We start from the raw sequence: 21,657 nt of genomic DNA, 5'->3' as shown, positions 1-21,657 counted from the left end.
TTGACGGGATTTCCGGCGATGTCGACGCACACTATTTGTGGGACGAACACAGTCACCGTTAGAGAGAGTGGCACTGGGCGGAGTGGAATGAACTGCATGAATTTCCATGGGCGAAGGTTCATGAGTCTGAGTATCCTTGGTTCAATTCCGATTCTGGCGTGAAGCAAAGGGCCTGGAATGGTTGTGAGTGTCCGATCTTAGCTTTTTCTGGCAAACACTCTGAACATGTCCTTTTTTATCACAGAAAAAGCAAATAGCCTGGCATGACGGGCAATTCTCACGCGAATGTCTAGTAGCACACCGCGGGCATGATTTTAGTACTGCATTTGCTGGCTTGCGCGGCACACGTGGTGGAGAGCTTGGCGGCAGCTGCGCAGACGGGCGCAAGGGCGGTTTACTGTTCCGTGCAGCGCGCCCAGCGGGCCGGTTAACGTGACACATGGCCGGTGAAGTTTCAAATGATTCCTGAGCAAAGTCAAGTGTGTCCTGTCGATCCAATATGTCCATCACTTGTTGAATGGAGGGATTGACTAGTTTCAAAATCTGTTCCCTTAAACGAACATCAGAAACGTTCTGTGCAATTGCATCACGTACCATAGTATCTGAATAAGGGAGTCCACATTGCCACTCAAAAGCACAATCCCTAGTAAGGCCTCGCAAGGTTGCGACCCACTCCCTATTAGTTTGACCTGCCGTACGTTTTGTACAAAAGAAGGTATACCGTTTTGCAACTACATTGACTGATTCTTTGAAATATGCATCTAATGCAGACAAAATTTCGTCGTAGGACAGAGTTGCTACGTCGCGTCGGGGAAATAATTTCACTATCACACGGTACGTTTGGACGCCTACGGCGGAAAGGAGAAAAGGCTGCCGATCATTACCTTGAATTCTGTAGGTGGCGTGACGGAATCCAAATTGGTGTGACCACTCCGTCCAGCTTTCCAGTGCCGCATAAAAAGGACGAAAAGGTAGTGCAACTGCGTGTTGTCGCTGCGTGAGCGGTGGAGCGGCGGCTGCCGCATCGTTTTGCATTGCACGTTGACCCTGGATGAGCTGTCCAAGGGCATCCAATAAGGCCTGCGTCTGCTGATTCTGTAAGCGATAAAATTCGGACAGTACATCTGGAGATTGTGGCGAAGCCATGACACAAGCAAATCAGGGCAATATCAATACGAACGCAAAATTCTCGTCGCCAACTGTTGTGGACTGGCAAGACAGCCAATCCACAATGACGGGAAGCCAAAAGGCACTCGTTTAAGCTCACGCAGGATGGCGTGAGGTCTGGAACAGGACAAGGTCTTTATAGTAGCAAAAATAGTACGTAGCTGCTGGAATACTTAACTTTAATCCATAATTGGTGAAGATCGGTCTGACGGTACATGCATCACAAGATAAATAGCAAATGATAATGGCGCCTTGCTAGGTAGTAGCAAATGACATAGCCGAAGGCTAGGCTAACTATCGTCTCGGCAAATGAGAGCGTAATTTGTCAGTGAACCATCGCTAGCAAGGTCGGCTGTACAACTGGGGCGAGTGCTAGGACGTCTCTTTAGACCTGCCGTGGGGTGGTGCTAGGTCTGCAATCACTGATAGTGGCGACACGCGGGTCCGACGTATACTACCGGACCGCGGCCGATTTAAAGGCTACCACCTAGCAAGTGTGGTGTCTGGCGGTGACACCACAATTTATATAGATAAAGAAGAAAGTTACTGTGGTTTCAGAGCATCCAAACATTATGGTGACTCCATGCTAGGGTATCAAATTCATCTTACAGCACATAACTTTTGTCTTATTATGCTGATAATGCTATGCAGCCAAGGCAGGGATAGCTGATACAGAAACAAATAAGCGTTCTGAACTGAAATGATATTCCGCTGAGTGACTACAATCACTGACGTAAGATGCGTACACGCCTTAGCACAGCCTCCATTACACCACCCAGCAAAACACGAATACTTCCAAAAAAAAACAAGTATTTCCGACGAACCCAAAGACCACATTTTCATGTTACAGCAAACCTATGGGTCACTGATATTACCCCTGGATACTTTAGGGTTGGATACTGCATGTCAGTTTACAATGTGATGGCCTTTATCCACAGATACAGTTACAAGGGTCAGTGATATGTTGACAAGGTGAGTATAATTATCCCTCACATACATTTATCTCGTCTAATTAAAATGTGACGAATTTCGAGATTGAAGCAATGTGCATGGACAGACATCAATAAGACAGACATGATGTTAACTAAGCATGTTGAGACCTGTTCTATAAAGCAAAAGTGAATAGTTTGTAAGTTTAAACTGATCAAGTCAAGACTTTTCTCACAGTACACTGAAAGTCATCTAGATGATTTTAAATAGCGTTTTGATAGCGCAGTGGGTGTCAGCTACTTAGGGAAGAGTGAGCTACTTGGGGTATCACCTACTAAGGAGACGTCAGATTCTTGTGGAGTTGTCAGCTGCTGGGCAGACGTCAGGTGCTAGGGGTGACAGCTACTCTAGAGACAACAGTCTTTTTATTACTTCTGCAGCACATTGTAATGCTGTTGCCTGATTAAAGTAATAATTACATGAAGATATAGAAATAGGCAGACAGAGAGAGAGACTGGCAGACAGAGAGAAAGAAGAAATTTGCCGAGGTGTGTAAATCAGAGAGATGATTATGATGAGGGATATGTGAAAATATTATCAATAATTTTTTACACTTCATATGTACCTAAACTATATCATCCTGTTCCAAAACTTTAACTAGTTAACTTGTTTTCCTGCATTTCAAGCACCTTGGCGCAAGCTCAGCAACTATAGTTTTTATTTTTAGTAAATTGCCAGCCGCTGTATACTTTGCCTTTGATTTTGAACACCACCATTGATTTTGGACTTGAGAGAACACAATAGATATGTAGATATCCAGCGATAACAGGCCCGGAAGACCACGCGTTGCTTCCACAAATTGCCTCCATTCCTTCCTGTTTTGTGCCCGGTTCCTCCAGGTGTCATCAATCCCCAGGGCTGCTACGTCCTTCACCAGATCGTCCATCCAGCATTGCCTTGGTCGTCCAATGGGGCGTTTGGTGTTTGGTTTCCCTGCTAGTGCCACCTTCGCCTGTCTTCCATCTGGCATACGGGCTACATGGCCCACACAAACTTGAGAGAACAAAGAATGATTTGTTGTTATGTCATGACACGTGACATATACCACTGGACAATAGCTTTTGGAATTCTAAAACAATCGTGGTTTTCAAAATAAAATGTGGAGTTTAACTGGGGATGGCATTTTATCCAATACCTTTATCAACTTACACCTGAAACTTTATCAAATTGTCCTGCAACTTTATCATGTTACATCTAAACAGTACTTATTTGCTCTGAATCTGTATGAACCTTCTCTCAGAGATATAACAGCTTGGCCCCTAAACTGTAACGGCTTGCCCCAAATCTCTATCAACTTGTCCCTCAAAACTGTAAGAAGTTGCTGTGAAACTGTACCGACTTGCCCTAAAACTGTATCAAGTTGCCTCAAGAAACTCTATTAACTTACCTGTCAAAACTATATCAATTTTTTCCTCACAACTATATCAGCTTCTTCTCCAAAGGTGTAACGTCTTAACACCAGGAAATGTAATAAGTTACCATTGAACTGTAACAGCTTGCACTGCGACAGTAAGAATTTGCATCACAACTATTACAACCTGCCCCAACATTGGTAGCACTTTACCCCACAACAGTTACAACCTGTCCTCAAACTGTAGAAAACTGATCATCATTGTGCCACACAATATTATGAGGTCTGTTTCAAGGTAGCTTGTTACTGTTTCAAGGCATTGCGTGTCAGATGTTGGGGAAGTTGTTACAGTTGCTGGAGGCAAGTTTTACTGTTACAGGAGATGTTATTACAGTTGCTGTACACATTGTTACAGTTGCCAGGCAAGTTGTTACACTTTTGACACAAACTAATACAGCTATGGAGCAAGTCGTCGCTGATGTGAGCCAAACTTTGACAGTTAGGGGGAAACTTCTTACCTCTTCTTGGCGAGTTGTTACAGTTGTGAAGCAGCTTATTAGAGGTGTGGGGCTAAGTTGCCTAGTTTTGAGGAATGTTGTTGCAGTTGAGGGACAAATTGTAGCATTTGGAAAGCAAGTTGTTACAGTTCTAGGATAATTTGTTAAGTCTCATTGCCAGTTGTTACAGTTGTGGGCAAATTGGTAAGGGTGTGGAGGAGCAAATTGTTACAGTGGCAAGGCAAGTTCTTACAGCTTCAAGGGGCAGTTTCAGGGACAAGGCGTTACAGTTGTGGGGCACATTGTTACAATAGTGAGGCAAGCTAATACAGTTTCAGAGGTTAAGTGGTTCCAGAGTCAGGGTAAGCTGCTACAGTTGTGAGAACAGTTGTCACAGTTTTAGGGGAATGTTGTTACATAGTTTCGAAGGAGTTTGATACAGATTCAGGGGGTGAGATGATGCAGCCTTGATGCAAGCTGATACAGTTTCACAGCAAACTGATAACAATTTTGGGAGAGCTGATATAATTTTGGGACACATTGGTGTAGTTTATGTGTGTACACATTTCAAAAAGTTACGTACAGCATGTCCACATCTGCCTCATCATCATCATCTCTCTGAATTACGTATCTCAGTAATTTTCCTATCTCTCACTCTGTCTCTCTATCTCCCTCTCTCTGTCTCTCTATCTCTCTCTGCGTGTAGTGCTTACTTTCATGATGCAACAACAGCACAATATTTTGGGAAGGAATGAAAGGAATTTGTTTTGCTCAGTATCTGACACCCCCAGTAACTGACAACTTCCACACCTTCTAATACCCCTAGTAGCTAACGCCCCTCACCATAGCTGAGACACCACCGACTAGCTGACACTGCAAGTAGCTCATACCTCCTCAAGTAGCTGATACTCACTGCACCTACAGAATACCATTTTATATCCAGTAGCTGACACTACTGTTTTTTTTTTTTTTTTTTTTGGGAAAAGGCTTGTTTTCATAAGTCTCAGCTTGCTGATGAGTCAATTTTGCTAGTTGGAAAAAGTCTCAGATTGCCAGAAAAAGTATCAGTTTGCTTAACTAACGTCATTATTAGACTTGGTAACATCTGTGAATCTACTCTGATATAATCTCCAAGCATCTCGTATTTTAGCAAGTCGAGACAAACGCACTTGTGGGGTAATGACTTTCGCCTTGTCTACTGACCATGTTTGGGCGTCCTCATGGTACCTGGAGGCAGTGGCCATCAACTTTTTAACAGACCTTCATTGCCCCACCAAATAGTATCCAAGAGTAACGGCAATTAGCCACAGTTTTGCTTTAACATGGAGATTTGGCTTCTTGGAACTAGTTAGAAGCAGTCAAAACAACTTGGGTATATTCGGAAATTTCGGTACTTGCTTGGTGACGTAATGGAATCTGTGGTAAGACATAATTGTATACTTAGCCAGGGTGGTGATAGTCACTCTGTAGAATACTATTTGAGTTTAGAATGCCTATTTGTCTGTGTCATATATGACTGCATTGCGTTCTTAGCATTATCAACATAAGGTGACAAACGTTTCGTACTGCAAGGTAAAATTAGTAATCTAGTATGGAGTTGTTATAAAGCCTAGGTCACTTTGAAACCGCAGGAAGCTTTGTTTATTATCCATATTAATGTGTATCACTGCTGTTCAGTGTGCTATGTCTTCCAAGTGTTATGTACTCACCACTACGTGACCGCACATGTTAGCATTACTAACAGAATATGACGAACGTTTTGTTCTGCAAGCTAAAATTAATACCTTTGCATGGTGTCGCCATAGGGTTTAGATGACTTTGAAACGAAAACAACACTTGTTTCTTACCTATATCTATTTGTATTACTACGTGCAGTATACTACTCTATCGAAGTGTCATTTACCTTCCCCTGACAAGTGTTTTGTTCTGCTGAGTGAGTTAGTATCCATGTTTCATTTGTGTCGTATTCCACCATCAGCTTTGCCCATGTTGTGATGAACGTAAACTTTGCAGTAGTTATCTTTGTATATTAAGAAAATATGCAGTTTAAGTGGTACATCACAATAATAATCATATCAAAAGATTTACTTCCTTCATTCCCTAAATGGTATTTTGGGCATTTCGTTTGTACTTACGTTCCGTTACGCGTGCTCACAAGCGCGCGCATGTGTGTGTGTATGTGTGTGTGTGTGTGTGTGTGTGTGTGTGTATGTGTGTTTTTCCATCGTCTATTCTGATTCGAGTTAGCGATATTTAATAACTGCTTACAGGAACAGGGCCGACTCTAGGATGGGGTGGGGTGAACTGCATCACCGCTCAGGGATATAGGTTTTTGGGGCCGACAAATTTTATAATTCAGTTTAATTCCAAGAAGATGAACTTAAGGAGACAATGAAGGTTTAGCATAACTGAAGGCATGTCAGAATAAGTCTGAAATGCACATCGTTCATAAAATATATTATTTACTGGAAACTATCCACGATACTTTGGAGCAGACAACAATGTAAGGAATAGACTGTCTCATCTTTGCTGCATATTTCGACATAGTAAAGTATGTGATTGCCGTAATGACACCTCATTACCAATCATACGGCTACACGGCTGTAAACCTGAAAGCTCCAAAAGAAGTGAAAAATTTTGTAATACATAAATAAAAATAAATGTACATATGATGAACTAACAGTTAATATACACCAACCTCAAACACCTATAGCAGCATCACCGAGAAAAACACTTTGTAATAAATAAATAAAAAATAAGTGAAATGTGCAGTGTGCCATCACTTGTCACCTGACGTTCTAAGTGAGATGTGTTCGCAATTGTGTGACAGTTTTAGACACCGACAGGCTAACAACATCAGTTTTGTCACTTTTAAAGGTGAACTAAAGCTGATCTCAACGCTGCTAAATCGCAGTAGCGCACCAAGTGAAACTCTGAAACTCATACAGAGAGTTGGATTTAAGCGCAGCGTAAGGAGTAGCCTTAATGAGTTTTGAGAACACAACTGGTGACAGTGGAAAGTGGTGGAAAAAGTTTTCCTAAACTTAATGTGATTAAAAGGTACCAGTGATCAACAGTAAGATAGGCAGTACTGTGTGGGCTACCAAGGTGGCGACTGAACACAAGCTTGCTGGATGATTGGATTTCAACGAAATAATACAGAAGTTTGATAATACCAAGGCATGAAAAATACTTTAATATATGGTAATCGTCTAAAAAACACGTTTATTGTTAATTTTAGTTTTGGTTTATTTATGTATGTCGTACATTTTCATTCATTTACTTAATAAAGATTTATTATGGGGTAGCCCTACTTAAGTTTCAATGTAAATGCGAGATAGGTTTGCCATTGTTGTGGATTGGCCAGAGTGCCAACCCACAATAGAGGAATACTTAACTTTAATCCATAATTGGTGAACATCGGTCTGACGGTACATGCATCACAAGATAAATAGCAGTTGATAATGGCGCCTTGCTAGGTCGTAGCAAATGACGTAGCTGAAGGCTATGCTAACTATCGTCTCGGCAAATGAGAGCGTAATTTGTCAGTGAACCATCGCTAGCAAAGTCGGCTGTACAACTGGGGCGAGTGCTAGGAAGTCTCTCTATACCTGCCGTGTGGTGGCGCTCGGTCTGCAATCACTGATAGTGGCGACACGCGGGTCCGACGTATACTAGCGGACCGCGGCCGATTTAAAGGCTACCACCCAGCAAGTGTGGTGTCTGGCGGTGATACCACAGCCATCTTTCACCCGCCTGTCCGACCACATTATGGGAGATGATATTCCACGTTCTGTTTACCTTTCCTTGTTCGCTGAGACACATTTCTGCTCGGAACTCGTTGACATAATTTGGGACGTTTCGTGCCTTTTGCAACTTCTACCAAAGTTTTCGACCCCTATTCAGGGCTGCAGTGAACAGCAGATCAGTGCTCTGTGGAAGGTGTGTGTTTCCTTGTCTTTGTGGTGTGCTACAAATATGTACCACATCTGCATATAAACAAGTATGTAAATTCGCGGTATCACGAAACCGGTGTCTCCTGGGCTTTGTTTACACCACAGCAAGCAATGTCTGAAGCACAGACCCTGAATGTTGAAAGTACTTGCGAGAATTACTTCCGCTTGTACCGAGTGAGGTGGCGCAGTGTCTAGCACACTGGACTCGCATTCGGAAGAACGACGGTTCAATCCCGCGCCCGGCCATACTGATTTAGGTTTTCCGTGATTTCCCTTAATCGTTCCCGGGGTCAGGGATTTTCTCTGCCGCGTGATGACTGGGTGTTGTGTGATGTCCTTAGGTTAGTTAGGTTTAAGTAGTTCTAAGTTCTAGGGGACTGATGACCATAGATGTTAAGTCCCATAGTGCTCAGAGCCATTTGAACTATTTGAACCTTAATCGTTCCAGGAAAATGCCAGGATGGTTCGTTTGAAAGGCACGGCCGCCTTCCTTCCCCGTCCTTCCCTAATCCGATGAGACCGATGACCTCGCTGTCTGGTCTCCTCCCCCAAACAGCCCAACCCAACTTCAGCTTGTTGCTCTCCCAGCTGCGGCTTTGATGTTACTCCTCCACATCGCATGTTCCGCTCTGCTCAGGGATCGAGAAAAAGGGAGCTATTTTACAGTTATACGCTCCACAAGTAAATAACTTTATTCTGGTTGACACAACTAATTTTCGAGCTAGAACCCGAGATATATTATGCTATAACGTTACATTTCTGATTCACTGACTTGCACTCGACACCTGGCTCTGGTCTTACGAATGTATTAACGTCAGAAAGACGTATGAGTAAGTGTGATATGGGAAAATAATACGCCATGGATGAGTGACGTTGTGACACAGTGACTACGTAAGAAAATGCATGAAGAGGATTCTTTGAGGTGGAGAGAAACGGCGCTTAAAATTTTCTCACGATACAGCAAAACCCCTGGAGACGGTTCTGTATAGGAAGTGAACTCTCTAAATATTTTAGAAAGCCTTCGCTCCATAGTTGCAGTCAATATGCATTGCAGCTTTCTTCGATAGTTTATTCTGTATCTAACTTCCAGTAGATTTAATTCATATGAAAATAAAAAAGCAATATTAGGCTGTTAATAACATCGATTATGTTTCCACGTGTAGAACAAGACGCATTATCTTCATCCCTTATAGAATGACGAGGATTTTTGTAAAAACGCTTGCAGATAACAGTTCGTTCTAAGAACCACCAACAACACATCTACAGTTCAACATCACAACACTCTTCACATATTTTAAGCATGGAGATAGCATAGTAGTACTTTGATGAAGTGTCGTAGAACCACACAGATAAGGAAACATTTAATTTGAGGGTTCACTGTGTCTTACACAGACTGTAGGAATAAATGATGGAATTCATTACATTGTTATAATAGCTGGTAATAATTCAAAAAGACAGTTCATTTGCTTACTTCTCGGCTTACCATAGTGTTAAAGCAACACGTGTATTCTCCAGCTGTAAGCTTCGTCTACGTAGTTTTACTTCATCGTCTAACTTAAACTTGGATCTGTAATTTAGCTGCTTCTTTAGCGTGTGTATTTTTAGCCACATGTATTTAGGCAGCAAAATAGAATTGAGGCACTTAATCTGAGAATTCACAATCATCCTCCAGGCCTTACATTTTCACTACCGCTGCTTAAGTTGTAAATTCTTGGGATACACATCGCTTACGGGCGCGCGCGCCTGTGTCTGTGTGTGTGTGTGTGTGTGTGTGTGTGTGTGTGTGTGTGTGTGTGTGTGTGTGTGTCTTGCTCTAATGAAGTATTATAGATCTGGAAATACTGCAAGACCCTTCGCGTAATTTTTAGTACAAATTCTTTTGAAAATGGTGCAGAGAAAATATACGTCATTCAAAAGGTTTTGGTCACAGCCAACATGCCTGCTGCAGACTACATTGTTATCTCATTTGAATGTGGACTGCAATAATATGCTACTATAGGGCTTTTCGTTTCAATTCTGTGCTGATGTTGGCTGGATATGGACTTGGGATAAGGGAGGGTGAGGACATAAGAGGAGGGTGAAGAGGGCTTGAAAAGGGCTGGGGCGTGCCTTGCCACGTTATGATGGTGACGTCACTTGTAAGGAACTTGTGGTTTCTCACGTGATAGATATAATTTCAGCGCAGCGTCTGAAGGGGGCAAACGGTGGCTCAATGTATATGTTTTATAACCTTTAGAAAATGGTTGAAGGTCAAAGTGATCCACTTTGTTGAGATATATACTACCTGTAAAGTTTTTAAACCGTTTGTTAAGTTAACTGAACGAGTAAAGTGCCACGTGTTCAAAATAAGAAGGCAGGAAAAGAATAGTTATAGCACACGACTATGAAATGCCTATACAAAAATTGTTTGTAAGTAAAAGCCTATGTGGTTATGTTTACTTCACACATAGATCGCAATTTAAATTATTCCATTGCTAAATTCCCTGTTGGAATAATCCATTAATAATTTCTGACTGTGAACAATTTTGCAGTGGAAAAGATATCAATTCCTTCTGATGTGTGGGGCGGGAGAGGATTTGTCTGGGAAGAGGCTGGTGCCAAGTATAATCTTTTATTTAACAGGAATATCAGGCTTTATTGATATTTGCCTTCGACTCACATGTTACGTCCTTAGCCTGGAGACCTTAATAAAATCCGAAAGAACAGCAATAATGAATGACTACACTTTGTAGAGTGTAGCAAAGCTCCAAATGATAGTAACAATTTTCATCAAAATTTCTTTAAGTGCAATTTAAATAATACTTCAGCAACCTCAGCTGTGACATTGACACTTAAATACTAATGAGCAGTCACCGATAAAACTTAGCTGTGGGATACAATATATCACCAAAATGAAAAAAATTACTTTTAATAAAATTTTCCAAGGCAGGTTAGAATGTGCTTCAGGAAACTCAGGAGCGACATATCGGCTTAAATACTAATGAGTATTTAATGTTAAGTTAAACTGTGGAATACAACGCAGCGTCAAAAGGATAATTTTCCTTGAGGCAGGTTAAACAGTACTTCGACGACATCAACAGTGACTTATAATGAGTAATGAGCGTTAAATAACGAAAGGGAGACACAGCGCTAGAATGACAACAATAATAATTTTTGAAAAGCATATTTGCTTAAATGAGTTTACATTAAGTACGAAATCAGCTTATTTCTGGCGTAATTTATCACGTACATACTGCTGACTCATTACAGGTAAAGTGCTCTGTAGACCATGGCATCAAATTACCAATAACATGTTTCAATAATCGTATTTAAACTTCATTAAATACCAATGAAGAAACCTGTAAATGAGCTTAGGGCGTACAATTACATACGGCTAAATGATGACTAGATAATGCTGTATCTTAGTATCAAAATTAAGATGAGCTAATACATAAGTACTGACCAACAGCCCCTCATGATTTACACATTCTCGTCACATCTGGCTGAGGGCGACTTCCATCGCGGCTCAACCAACCCCTCCAAAACAGCTGCATTCCTAAATTCCTTTAACACTGGCGGCTACTACAGCACATAAATCCATCATTAGGTACAACGCAAATATTCAGTCTGAAACAGTACTACAACCGAAACATTTGGAGGACAGCTAGTGAAAGTTGAAGGAGAAACAGATTTAGAAAGTGCAAATATCGTTATATTGAAATGTTGAAACTCGTCCACCGTGTGACTAAGAACGTTCTTCATGGCAGAGCATTAAAATTAAAAGACGACAGGCACTTCAATCCATCCGAGAATGGAGCCTCCTGACAATAGAGAAAATATCCACACTCCGAGAACACGTCAAGCGTTCAGCTTTTACTCACTGTAAGATTGCTCTCGTCGCCACAGGTGCCGCACAGGCAACGAAAGTTGGACAATTAAAAGAAATCAGCTGTCTCTGATGTGGTCTACCAACACAAGTACAAGAATAGCGTACCAATAGGGGCAAGAAAGGAGGCATGAAGGGCGCCAAAACAGAAATAACAATCATCCATTTACTGCACCATTACACATGCACATCATGATATATGAGACATTATAATTGCCATATTCAATCAATAATCAATATGTATCACAAAGGGCACACACAACGGAATTTAATAAATTACAATGGCGTCTCAACTCCGCTATGACAAACAGTGTGCATAATGAAGGCCGAACGATTTTACCAATGTAAGAAATAAAAAAAAATACTAGCATAAAATTAACTAAAATGCCTTGAAGGAAATGTTTATGAGAAGAACACGACGGATCCGCAAGGTAGGAGGCACCAAAACAAACAACGGACACCAGGCCGCGCCAACAAGGGACACGTAAGGCACGCAACTACTCTCTCCGTTGCGGTTCCGCGCGGTCCACCCAAGTAACAGCTACCTGGAACATTTTAATGCTTGGAACGGTACACCAGTGATGAGCAAATTAACAAAGCTGCAATTAACGCATCAAGAATTAAATCATTTAAGTGGTAATGTTACTTAAAAATAATATACACCAGAGGACCGAGAATGGCCCGATCGGTACTCCCTAGTGAAGCAGTTCACACAAATGGTACTCCACGGCTCCGAACACACAGCCCCACACAAAATGCAACACAACCACATCGACCAGAACCACCAGGCAGTAAACCAAAATCGTACTAAGCCAAAACAAGGACCGACCTTTAAAAGAACGAGACCTAGTCCGAGCCGGACAACGGACCAAATCCCGGGAAATTCATAAGAAACCTCAGCCAACTTAATACCAAAACAACAATTTATGAACACTATGCAAAACACCTCTCAGTCCAAAGGCTTCCGTTTAGTCGCGAAGGTGACTCCGTCCCGCCTGCTAAGGTGCCAAGCGTCGTACGGAGTGCCGAATCAAGCTTAACCTTCGTTGACGGAAAGCGGAAGCACCACAAGACAAACTTCAATCCAACCGCGTAAGGCAAACTCTAAGGAGTGACACTCGAAGACTATGCACTTGAAGATCAAACATAAAGCACCCAGACTAACGTGCCGCTGAACGACGCACTTCCATCACCAGCGTCTAGTAGAGTACGGAGAGCAGCGAATCCCATCGATATACAGCCATGGAACGGGAAATGAGGATAGCAATCCCAGCGACGGAGAGACAGGAGAACGAAATGACATCCCGCCGCACATACAAGGTATTTCAAACTCAGGCTCGACAAACTACAACAGGCTAGATTGCAATCCCAGCGACGAAGAGACAGGAGGACGAAATGACATCCCGCCGCACATACAAGGTATTTCAAACTCAAGCTCGACAAACTACAACAGGCGAGATTTTGCTCCCCTCGCGATTCAAGTTCAACGGCACACCACGCCGCTGTCCACACTATTAATCGTAAAATCACGGTCCGGTCTTCCCATCGGGCCCCAGTCGGCGTCCAGACGCAAACAACCCCAGCCGAGCCGAACTGTCTTCACGCCAAGGCAGCCACCTCTTCCTCACTCACACGCCTCCAGCTAAGCCCCGGCCAGCGATCACACACGGAAACCACCGCCTAACGCCAGACCGCCATGTGAGTGAAAACTCAGCACTGGGATCGATACGGACTTGGAAATAAGCGAGAACAGTAACAGTCTCCTTTTCCCAGGACTGAGGCTATGTTACCATTCCACTTCATACCGCTTCAATCATTCCACTCCCATATATTACAAGAGCCAAAAGGAGTCACTTTTTATGCAGACTGAATAGAATGATTGCTAAATCTTGGAATTGGAGGAAAAACTGTTGTATCGGTACAAAATGGTTTCCCTGGATAGAAATGTGATGTCGCCATATTGTTGTGCAGGTTAATCTGGGAGAAGGTGGTCACCCACTGAAGGTGCCCACCCGTAAAGGGCTGACCGAGCTACCACCGGCAGAAGCAGGCGACAACGAGGGCGAGCAGCAGCAGCGCACCTACCTCAGCCCGCCCGCGAGCCGCCCCAGACACGAGGGGCAGGCGCCGCCCGAGGCCGGTAGAGTCCAACCACCGCCCTGGAGCCCTGAGACGGTGCCGCAGGGCCGGCAGTTGGAGGACGTCTGGCAGATGGAGCGGCCACCCGTCCAGGCCAGCAGCCCGCCGCGCGTCCTCACCGAGCTGCTACCTTCAAAGACCAGTCCCCAGCCTACAATCAACGTGTCGTTCGCCATGTCTTTCAGAGTAGACGGACAGCAGGATAGCCGGTGCGCGGAACTAAAGAATGAACACAACGTGAACTCCACCTATACAAGGAGCTACGAACCACCGCTGCACTTACAGCGGGCGGTACTGCCCAATGATCAGCAGCGACTACTCCTCAAGGAAAACGCTCTAAGCCACGGCAAAGAACATATTTGCAAAACATGCTCCAAGAAGTTCGCCACACGATATTCTCTTAAGGTAAGTTGGTGTTGTGGTTTTCAGTCCGAAGACTTGGTTTTATGCTGGAATGAGATTTTCACTCTGCAGTGGAGTGTGCGCTGATATGAAACTTCCTGGCAGATTAAAACTGTGTGCCGGACCGAGCTCGAACTCGGGACCTTTGCCTTTCGAGGGCAAGTGCTCTACCAACTGAGCTATCCTAGCACGACTCACAACCCGTCCTCACAGCTATATTTCCGCCAGTCCCTCGTCTCCTACTTTCCTAACGTCACAGAAGCCTTCCTGCATACCTTTCAGAACTAGCACTCCCGGAAGAAAGCATATTGCGGAGACATGGCTTAGCCACAGTCTGGGGGATGTTTCAAGAACAAGATTTTCTCTCCGCAGCGGAGTGTGCGCTGTTATGAAACGTCCTGGCAGACGAGTGTACTGGCGGAATTAAAGATGTGAGGACGGGTCGTGAGTCGTGCTTGGATAGCTCAGTTGGCAGAGCACTTGCCCGCGACAGGCATAGGTCTCGAGTTCGAGTCTCGGTCCGGCGCATACTTTTAATCTGATTTTATGCTGTTGTCCACGATAGGCTATCTCTTGTAAGGCTCTTCATCTCCAAATAACTACTGCTGCCTACAACCATTTGAGTATCTACATCTACACTCCTGGAAATGGAAAAAAGAACACATTGACACCGGTGTGTCAGACCCACCATACTTGCTCCGGACACTGCGAGAGGGCTGTACAAGCAATGATCACACGCACGGCACAGCGGACACACCAGGAACCGCGGTGTTGGCCGTCGAATGGCGCTAGCTGCGCAGCATTTGTGCACCGCCGCCGTCAGTGTCAGCCAGTTTGCCGTGGCATACGGAGCTCCATCGCATTCTTTAACACTGGTAGCATGCCGCGACAGCGTGGACGTGAACCGCATGTGCAGTTGACGGACTTTGAGCGAGGGCGTATAGTGGGCATGCGGGAGGCCGAGTGGACGTACCGCCGACTTGCTCATCACGTGGGGCGTGAGGTCTCCACAGTACATCGATGTTGTCGCCAGTGGTCGGCGGAAGGTGCACGTGCCCGTCGACCTGGGACCGGACCGCAGCGACGCACGGATGCACGCCAAGACCGTAGGATCCTACGCAGTGCCGTAGGGGACCGCACCGCCACTTCCCAGCAAATTAGGGACACTGTTGCTCCTGGGGTATCGGCGAGGACCATTCGCAACCGTCTCCATGAAGCTGGGCTACGGTCCCGCACACCGTTAGGCCGTCTTCCGCTCACGCCCCAACATCGTGCAGCCCGCCACCAGTGGTGTCGCGACAGGCGTGAATGGAGGGACGAATGGAGACGTGTCGTCTTCAGCGATGAGAGTCGCTTCTGCCTTGGTGCCAATGATGGTCGTATGCGTGTTTGGCGCCGTGCAGGTGAGCGCCACAATCAAGACTGCATACGACCGAGGCACACAGGGCCAACACCCGGCATCATGGTGTGGGGAGCGATCTCCTACACTGGCCGTACACCACTGGTGATCGTCGAGGGGACACTGAATAGTGCACGGTACATCCAAACCGTCATCGAACCCATCGTTCTACCATTCCTAGACCGGCAAGGGAACTTGCTGTTCCAACAGGACAATGCACGTCCGCATGTATCCCGTGCCACCCAACGTGCTCTAGAAGGTGTAAGTCAACTACCCTGGCCAGCAAGATCTCCGGATCTGTCCCCCATTGAGCATGTTTGGGACTGGATGAAGCGTCGTCTCACGCGGTCTGCACGTCCAGCACGAACGCTGGTCCAACTGAGGCGCCAGGTGGAAATGGCATGGCAAGCCGTTCCACAGGACTACATCCAGCATCTCTACGATCGTCTCCATGGGAGAATAGCAGCCTGCATTGCTGCGAAAGGTGGATATACACTGTACTAGTGCCGACATTGTGCATGCTCTGTTGCCTGTGTCTATGTGCCTGTGGTTCTGTCAGTGTGATCATGTGATGTATCTGACCCCAGGAATGTGTCAATAAAGTTTCCCCTTCCTGGGACAATGAATTCACGGTGTTCTTATTTCAATTTCCAGGAGTGTATATCAGCATCTATATACACGCTCGGCAAGCCGCTGTACAGTGCATGGTGAAGTGTACCCTGCTTTACTAGTAGTCATTTCCTTTTCCGCTCAGAAATGGAAGAAGAAACGACTGTGTTTGTGTCTCCAAACGACCCTTAAGTCATCTTATCACATCTTTATTGTCCTTACGTTTAACTTATGTAGGCAGCAGTAGAATCGTTATTCAACAATCCTCAAAACGCGGTGTCAAAATTTCCTCATTAGTGTCCGTATAAGAGAATATCGCCTTCCCTCTATGGATTCCCATTTGAGTTCCTGAAGTGTCTCATAATATTTGCGTGTTGTTCGAAACTACAAGTAACACATCAGATAGCAACCAGTCTTTCATTTGCTTCGATGTCTTTCTTCAGTTTGACCAGCGGAGAATATCAGACACTGAGCAGTTTTCACGAATGGGTCACCCCAGTATCCAATATGCGGCCTCCTTTACAGTCGAACCACAATTTCCTAAAATTCTTCAAATAGACCATAGTGGAACATTCGCCTCCCGTACCACAATCCTTACATGTCTGTCCCATTTGACATCGTTTTGCAACATTACGCCAAGATATTTAAGCGAAGAGACTGTGTCAAGCAGCACAGTACTAATGTTGAATTCAAACAAATGTTGAATTGAACCATTACGCGTTACCTTTTCCTGCTCATACGCATAAACTTACGTTATTTTACATTTAGATCGATCTGCCACTCACCACACCAACTAGAAATTATATTTCATCCTTCCGAATGCACTCAATGATGACATCTTTCTGTACACCACAGCATCTTCAGCAAACAACCGCAGATTGTGGAGAGAGAGAGAGAGAGAGAGAGAATAACAGTGGTCCTGGCACACCTCCGTCGGCATTCCCAACGCTACCCTTTTCTCTGATGAACATAGGCCGCCTTGTGCCACGTACTGCGTTCTATAGTGGGGGACAATTAAAAGTGACTCAGACGAGTTAATACGTTTAAAAGACCAAATGCGGCAGCATTAGCGATGGCGGAAAAGACTTACAATTACTTCCAACAGTATGGAGCAATTGACCATTCAGTCAACCGAACCTTGGAGCACATTTACAGATCTTCACGTCTGACAGAGTTATTAGCAAAGGTCAGTCTTGTCACGGCTTAGCTGACCACCCAGGTCACCTGATCTGCCAGTGTGCGATTTCTTGGAGTGGAGAGCCCACAAGTCTAACATGTATCGCAACAATCCTCATAGTCTTCAGGAAGTGAAGTAGAACATTTGGGATGAGACTGCAGCAATTCCAGCAGTCCAGGTTCGATCTACCCTCAGCAATTTGTTGACCAAAGCCCAAAAGTCCCAAGAGATGAATGGTGGTCACTTACAACATCTGATATAGTCAAATTAGTACTGTAGTTCATTTCCTTTGGTATATTTCTTTCTATCCTGGAACTCTGTTCTCTGGGCCACTTTTATTTCTCCCACCTCGTATTACTTATGAACTCTTCGAGCCACTCATGTATCTGGGAACCTATTCTGTATACTTGTACTTTCGTTAACAGTTTAGAGAGGGATAAGCTGCCACATGTTTTTCGAAAACCTAGAAATATTTTGTATAGAACCTCCCTGATGGCCTTCATCCATAGTTCGCAAAGCATCATGAGAGAAAAGGGCAAACCGAGTTTCGCATGAGCGGTGCTTTCTAAAACTGTGCTGATTCGTGGGCAGAGGCTTCTCTCTTTCAAGGACATTTGTTGTATTCGAACTGTGAATATGTTCAAGAATTCTGCAGCTGCCGATGTTAACGATATTGATCTGTGTTTCTGCGTGTCCGTTCTTTCAACCTTGCTACATGCATGAGCCTTTTTACTGGTCGCTCGGCGAGAGATTCACGGCAAACAAAACCCACGTATAAGACTAATGGTGTGGAGTAGTCTTTGTAAAACCGAACTGTGATTCCATCGGATCTATGTCCTCAGTTACTATCTTCCACTGCCACACCAGTTTGTTCGACGAGTGAATGGATACAAGCCTTAGAAATGCTTATGCATTTTGCGTAGGATCAAAATTTTCTCGTGTTTCCGGCAAGACCTTTTGCTAAGGTATGACGCTAGTAGTCTTATGCTTTGCTCATAGATCCTTTTACTGGCGCCACAATTTCCACTAACTTTTGACTGTCGTCATTTGGGCATTCTCTTTTGAGAACGATGGTGGTGGCATCAACGTAAATGAGAATTCAGGTTTATTTTTAATCATTCATTTCAGTCAAAGGTACAAAACATTCTGATTAAACTGCAAACATTTTTGATCAGCTTCCAAAGTGGCAATGATGGCGCATTTCATGTGAGGCAAGAAATTGCTGAGCACCTTTTACATACAGAATATCTACATTTTTTACCCTTATCAGTGTGTTTTCTGTGGACAGATCTCTCACAGAAAGAACACCATCAATTTTTTAATAATTTGTGGTACTGATAACAGTTCTGGGAACTTGTGTCGTTTCGTTTTCTAACAATAAGTAGCCCTCCTAGTTCTATCATGAATGCCCATCACTTTCAGCTAGTCCTTTCTGCCCAGACCAGTGTAATATATTGTCATATTCTAAATATATTCAGTGTACTAATATCAGTCATGTTCGAAAACGGCATCATAGGCCACTTTCTGTTCATACACTTTGTAGTGTACATTCTAACCAGCTTGTTGTGTCTATGCCTGGTTTTTGTTTCATTATACTCCAGAAACATTGGTGGCTTGAATTCTTAACACTTTCAACACTGCCGTCTTTACACCCGGCACTTGCCTGCGAACTGGTACATTTAATGGATGTTTGAAGTTAGATTGCAAAGAACAGAAAAATGATAGGAATATGTTTCTTGCATCATTTAAAAGGAAAAGTAAGAGCTTTACATGAATGTAAGTTTACTTTACAATTTAAAATACAAATGGGTATTATAATTAAAAAACAGGAAACACGAAAATGTCGTGGATAAAAAAGTTTTAAATGATGTCTCTCTTGAGTAATGCCATTATTACTGTATCTAATTTTTAAAAAAATTACCACTGGACTGTTTAACTGCAGGTACCTGCAAACTAGAGTATTTTAATAGTTCAGATGTAGTTAGCCTTTGTGTGAAAATTCTGGAAACACTGTGGGACGCAAAGGCCAACGCCACAGTCCTTGCACCACCATCTACTTTCCTTCCTCATGCGCTTACCCGTCTCTTTCTTCCCCCTGGCTGAACATACTTCGCAATACCTAGTAGTATTCACCTTGTCTGTAGTGGGTGGGACCTTCTCTGGAAACTGCCTTGCAAATGTCCTCTCAATTTTTGAGGATGAAGCGGCTTGTTGCTGAAAAATATTTCCGCCCTTCTCAGCCAATTTCTTCCCCACTTTGTGAATTAAGTCTACTAGGGATACATTCTTCCTAGTCTTCTCTTTATATAAAATAAAGCTGTTGACAGTTGACGCGATAAACAAGTGGAAAAACATCTTTTTCCACCACTTCAAAGTTTTTCAGGCAAACGGATAATAGCTGGAAAACTGACTCTTATTGTAATCAATAATGACGTCTGGCTTTACAATTTCTGCTATTCCACCCTTGACCCTCACTTGAATACTAGTGCTGGTAGGCTTATGTTTTGTGGAAAGACAAAGAATATCTCGTTTTGACTTCCACTTCACAGCCAAGAGATGGTGTTTCCTTTGAAAAGCTATCCTTTTTCTTAGTTTTAGTGTTTTGAATATTCGTGGCAAACCTTTCCTGTTTTTCATTACATTTCCCGCTCCAAGAGCTTTATTTTCCCACGACATGTCCAAAAGAGATGGACTATCCATATAACTGCAATGTCCTTTGCCAAAGTACTGTGAACACAACCTTTTTACAAGGCCCTGGATACTATTGTCAGCACTGCCTGCAGAACCTGTATATACATCACAGTTTAGCATATAACCTGTTGATGAATCGCAGAGAGGATACAACTTTATTCCATATTTATTGGGTTTGTTTTTCATGTATACTCTTAAGCTTGTTCTACCACGAAAGGGACACATTGCCTCATCTATTGTCAGATTCATGCCTGGACGAAAGGTAATTTTGCTTTTATTCACAAAGAAGTCAAACAAAGGCCTCACTTTGTGAAGTGGGTCGTGCTTTTCGTCGTCTCTGCTAATGAACGTAGCATTGTCATTCAAGTGTAACATCGACAATGTAGTGTAAAATCGGTCGCGACTCAACAATTTATTCGCAAATTCTGTCTGCGAAAACGGGTCTGCTGACCAATAATCACTGATTTTCGGGAATTTGACGAAGCACATATGGAAAATAATACTGAGAGACCAGTAAATCTCTTGCAATTTTACTGCAGATCACTTATGCCAAACAGAGTTTATTTTCAGGCTACCTTTGCGTTTCATTGCCGTAATAACGTTACCAGCGTACCGATTCGTTTCACTTTTGATAAGCCAAATAAGGTCGTCATCAAAGAAATAACTAAAATATTGAATCTCCTCAGTGGCATCTGAAAAATGTGATGCTACGACGACTACTTCCCGGAAATCCGGCAGTGCTGGCTGATCGTCTAGTTCCGACCAGTCTTGCTCTTTGTGCTCAGTGAGCCACACACGACCAGGTACCACAGACGGTGGCTGATAGTCTGTACCACTGTCTGCATAGAAAAAAAAATAATGCTAAGATTGGTACTAAGAGGTACTAAGTGAAGTAATGAACACTACTCACAATACAAAATATGGCAATGAACTCTTCACTTTATAAACAATTGAGACATACATATACCTGAATCATCACTTGTACTTTCGTCTGGAGAGCACGAATCCTCTTTTTCAGTATCGTCAATTTCACATCCTGCATCTCCATAAAGAATGTGTAAGATCTCTGCCTCTGTCAACTCGCTCCGCGATATTTTCACGATCGTAAACACCTGTGAATGAACCGCAGGTAACTTCGTCTTTGCAGTGCTTTCAACCGCTCCCAGGATGAGATGGCCGATAAGTGCTTGCCTCTTGCGGAAGAAGAATGAAATACCTCCACATCAGTTGACGAAACTGCTTCGGAGACGCGCTAAACTCGCTCACGGAGCCGAATAAAAGGCTCGCCCGTACGGTATAAGGGTGCCGTCGCCAACGTCAGGGCCACACCGGCCAGCAAACGAAAATGTATTTTGTATTGTAAAATAAACTTACATTCATGTAAAGCTCTTACTTTTCCTTTTAAATGATGCAA

General features: G+C 43.7%; 1 protein-coding gene across 1 annotated transcript in view; it reads left to right on the top strand.

Moving 5' to 3' along the window:
- LOC124805494 (zinc finger protein 2-like) overlaps window positions 1–21,657 on the top strand; it is a 92,817-nt gene that overhangs the window by 10,971 nt on the left and 60,189 nt on the right. Inside the window, exon 2 of the mRNA XM_047266057.1 lies at window positions 13,798–14,370. Coding sequence (XP_047122013.1) covers window positions 13,798–14,370 — 573 coding nt within the window. The remainder of the gene's footprint in view (window positions 1–13,797; window positions 14,371–21,657) is intronic.

Source organism: Schistocerca piceifrons, chromosome 7, assembly GCF_021461385.2.
Source record: "Schistocerca piceifrons isolate TAMUIC-IGC-003096 chromosome 7, iqSchPice1.1, whole genome shotgun sequence".
Taxonomy (NCBI): domain Eukaryota; kingdom Metazoa; phylum Arthropoda; class Insecta; order Orthoptera; family Acrididae; genus Schistocerca; species Schistocerca piceifrons.
This window is presented reverse-complemented; position numbering and strand designations above follow the sequence as displayed.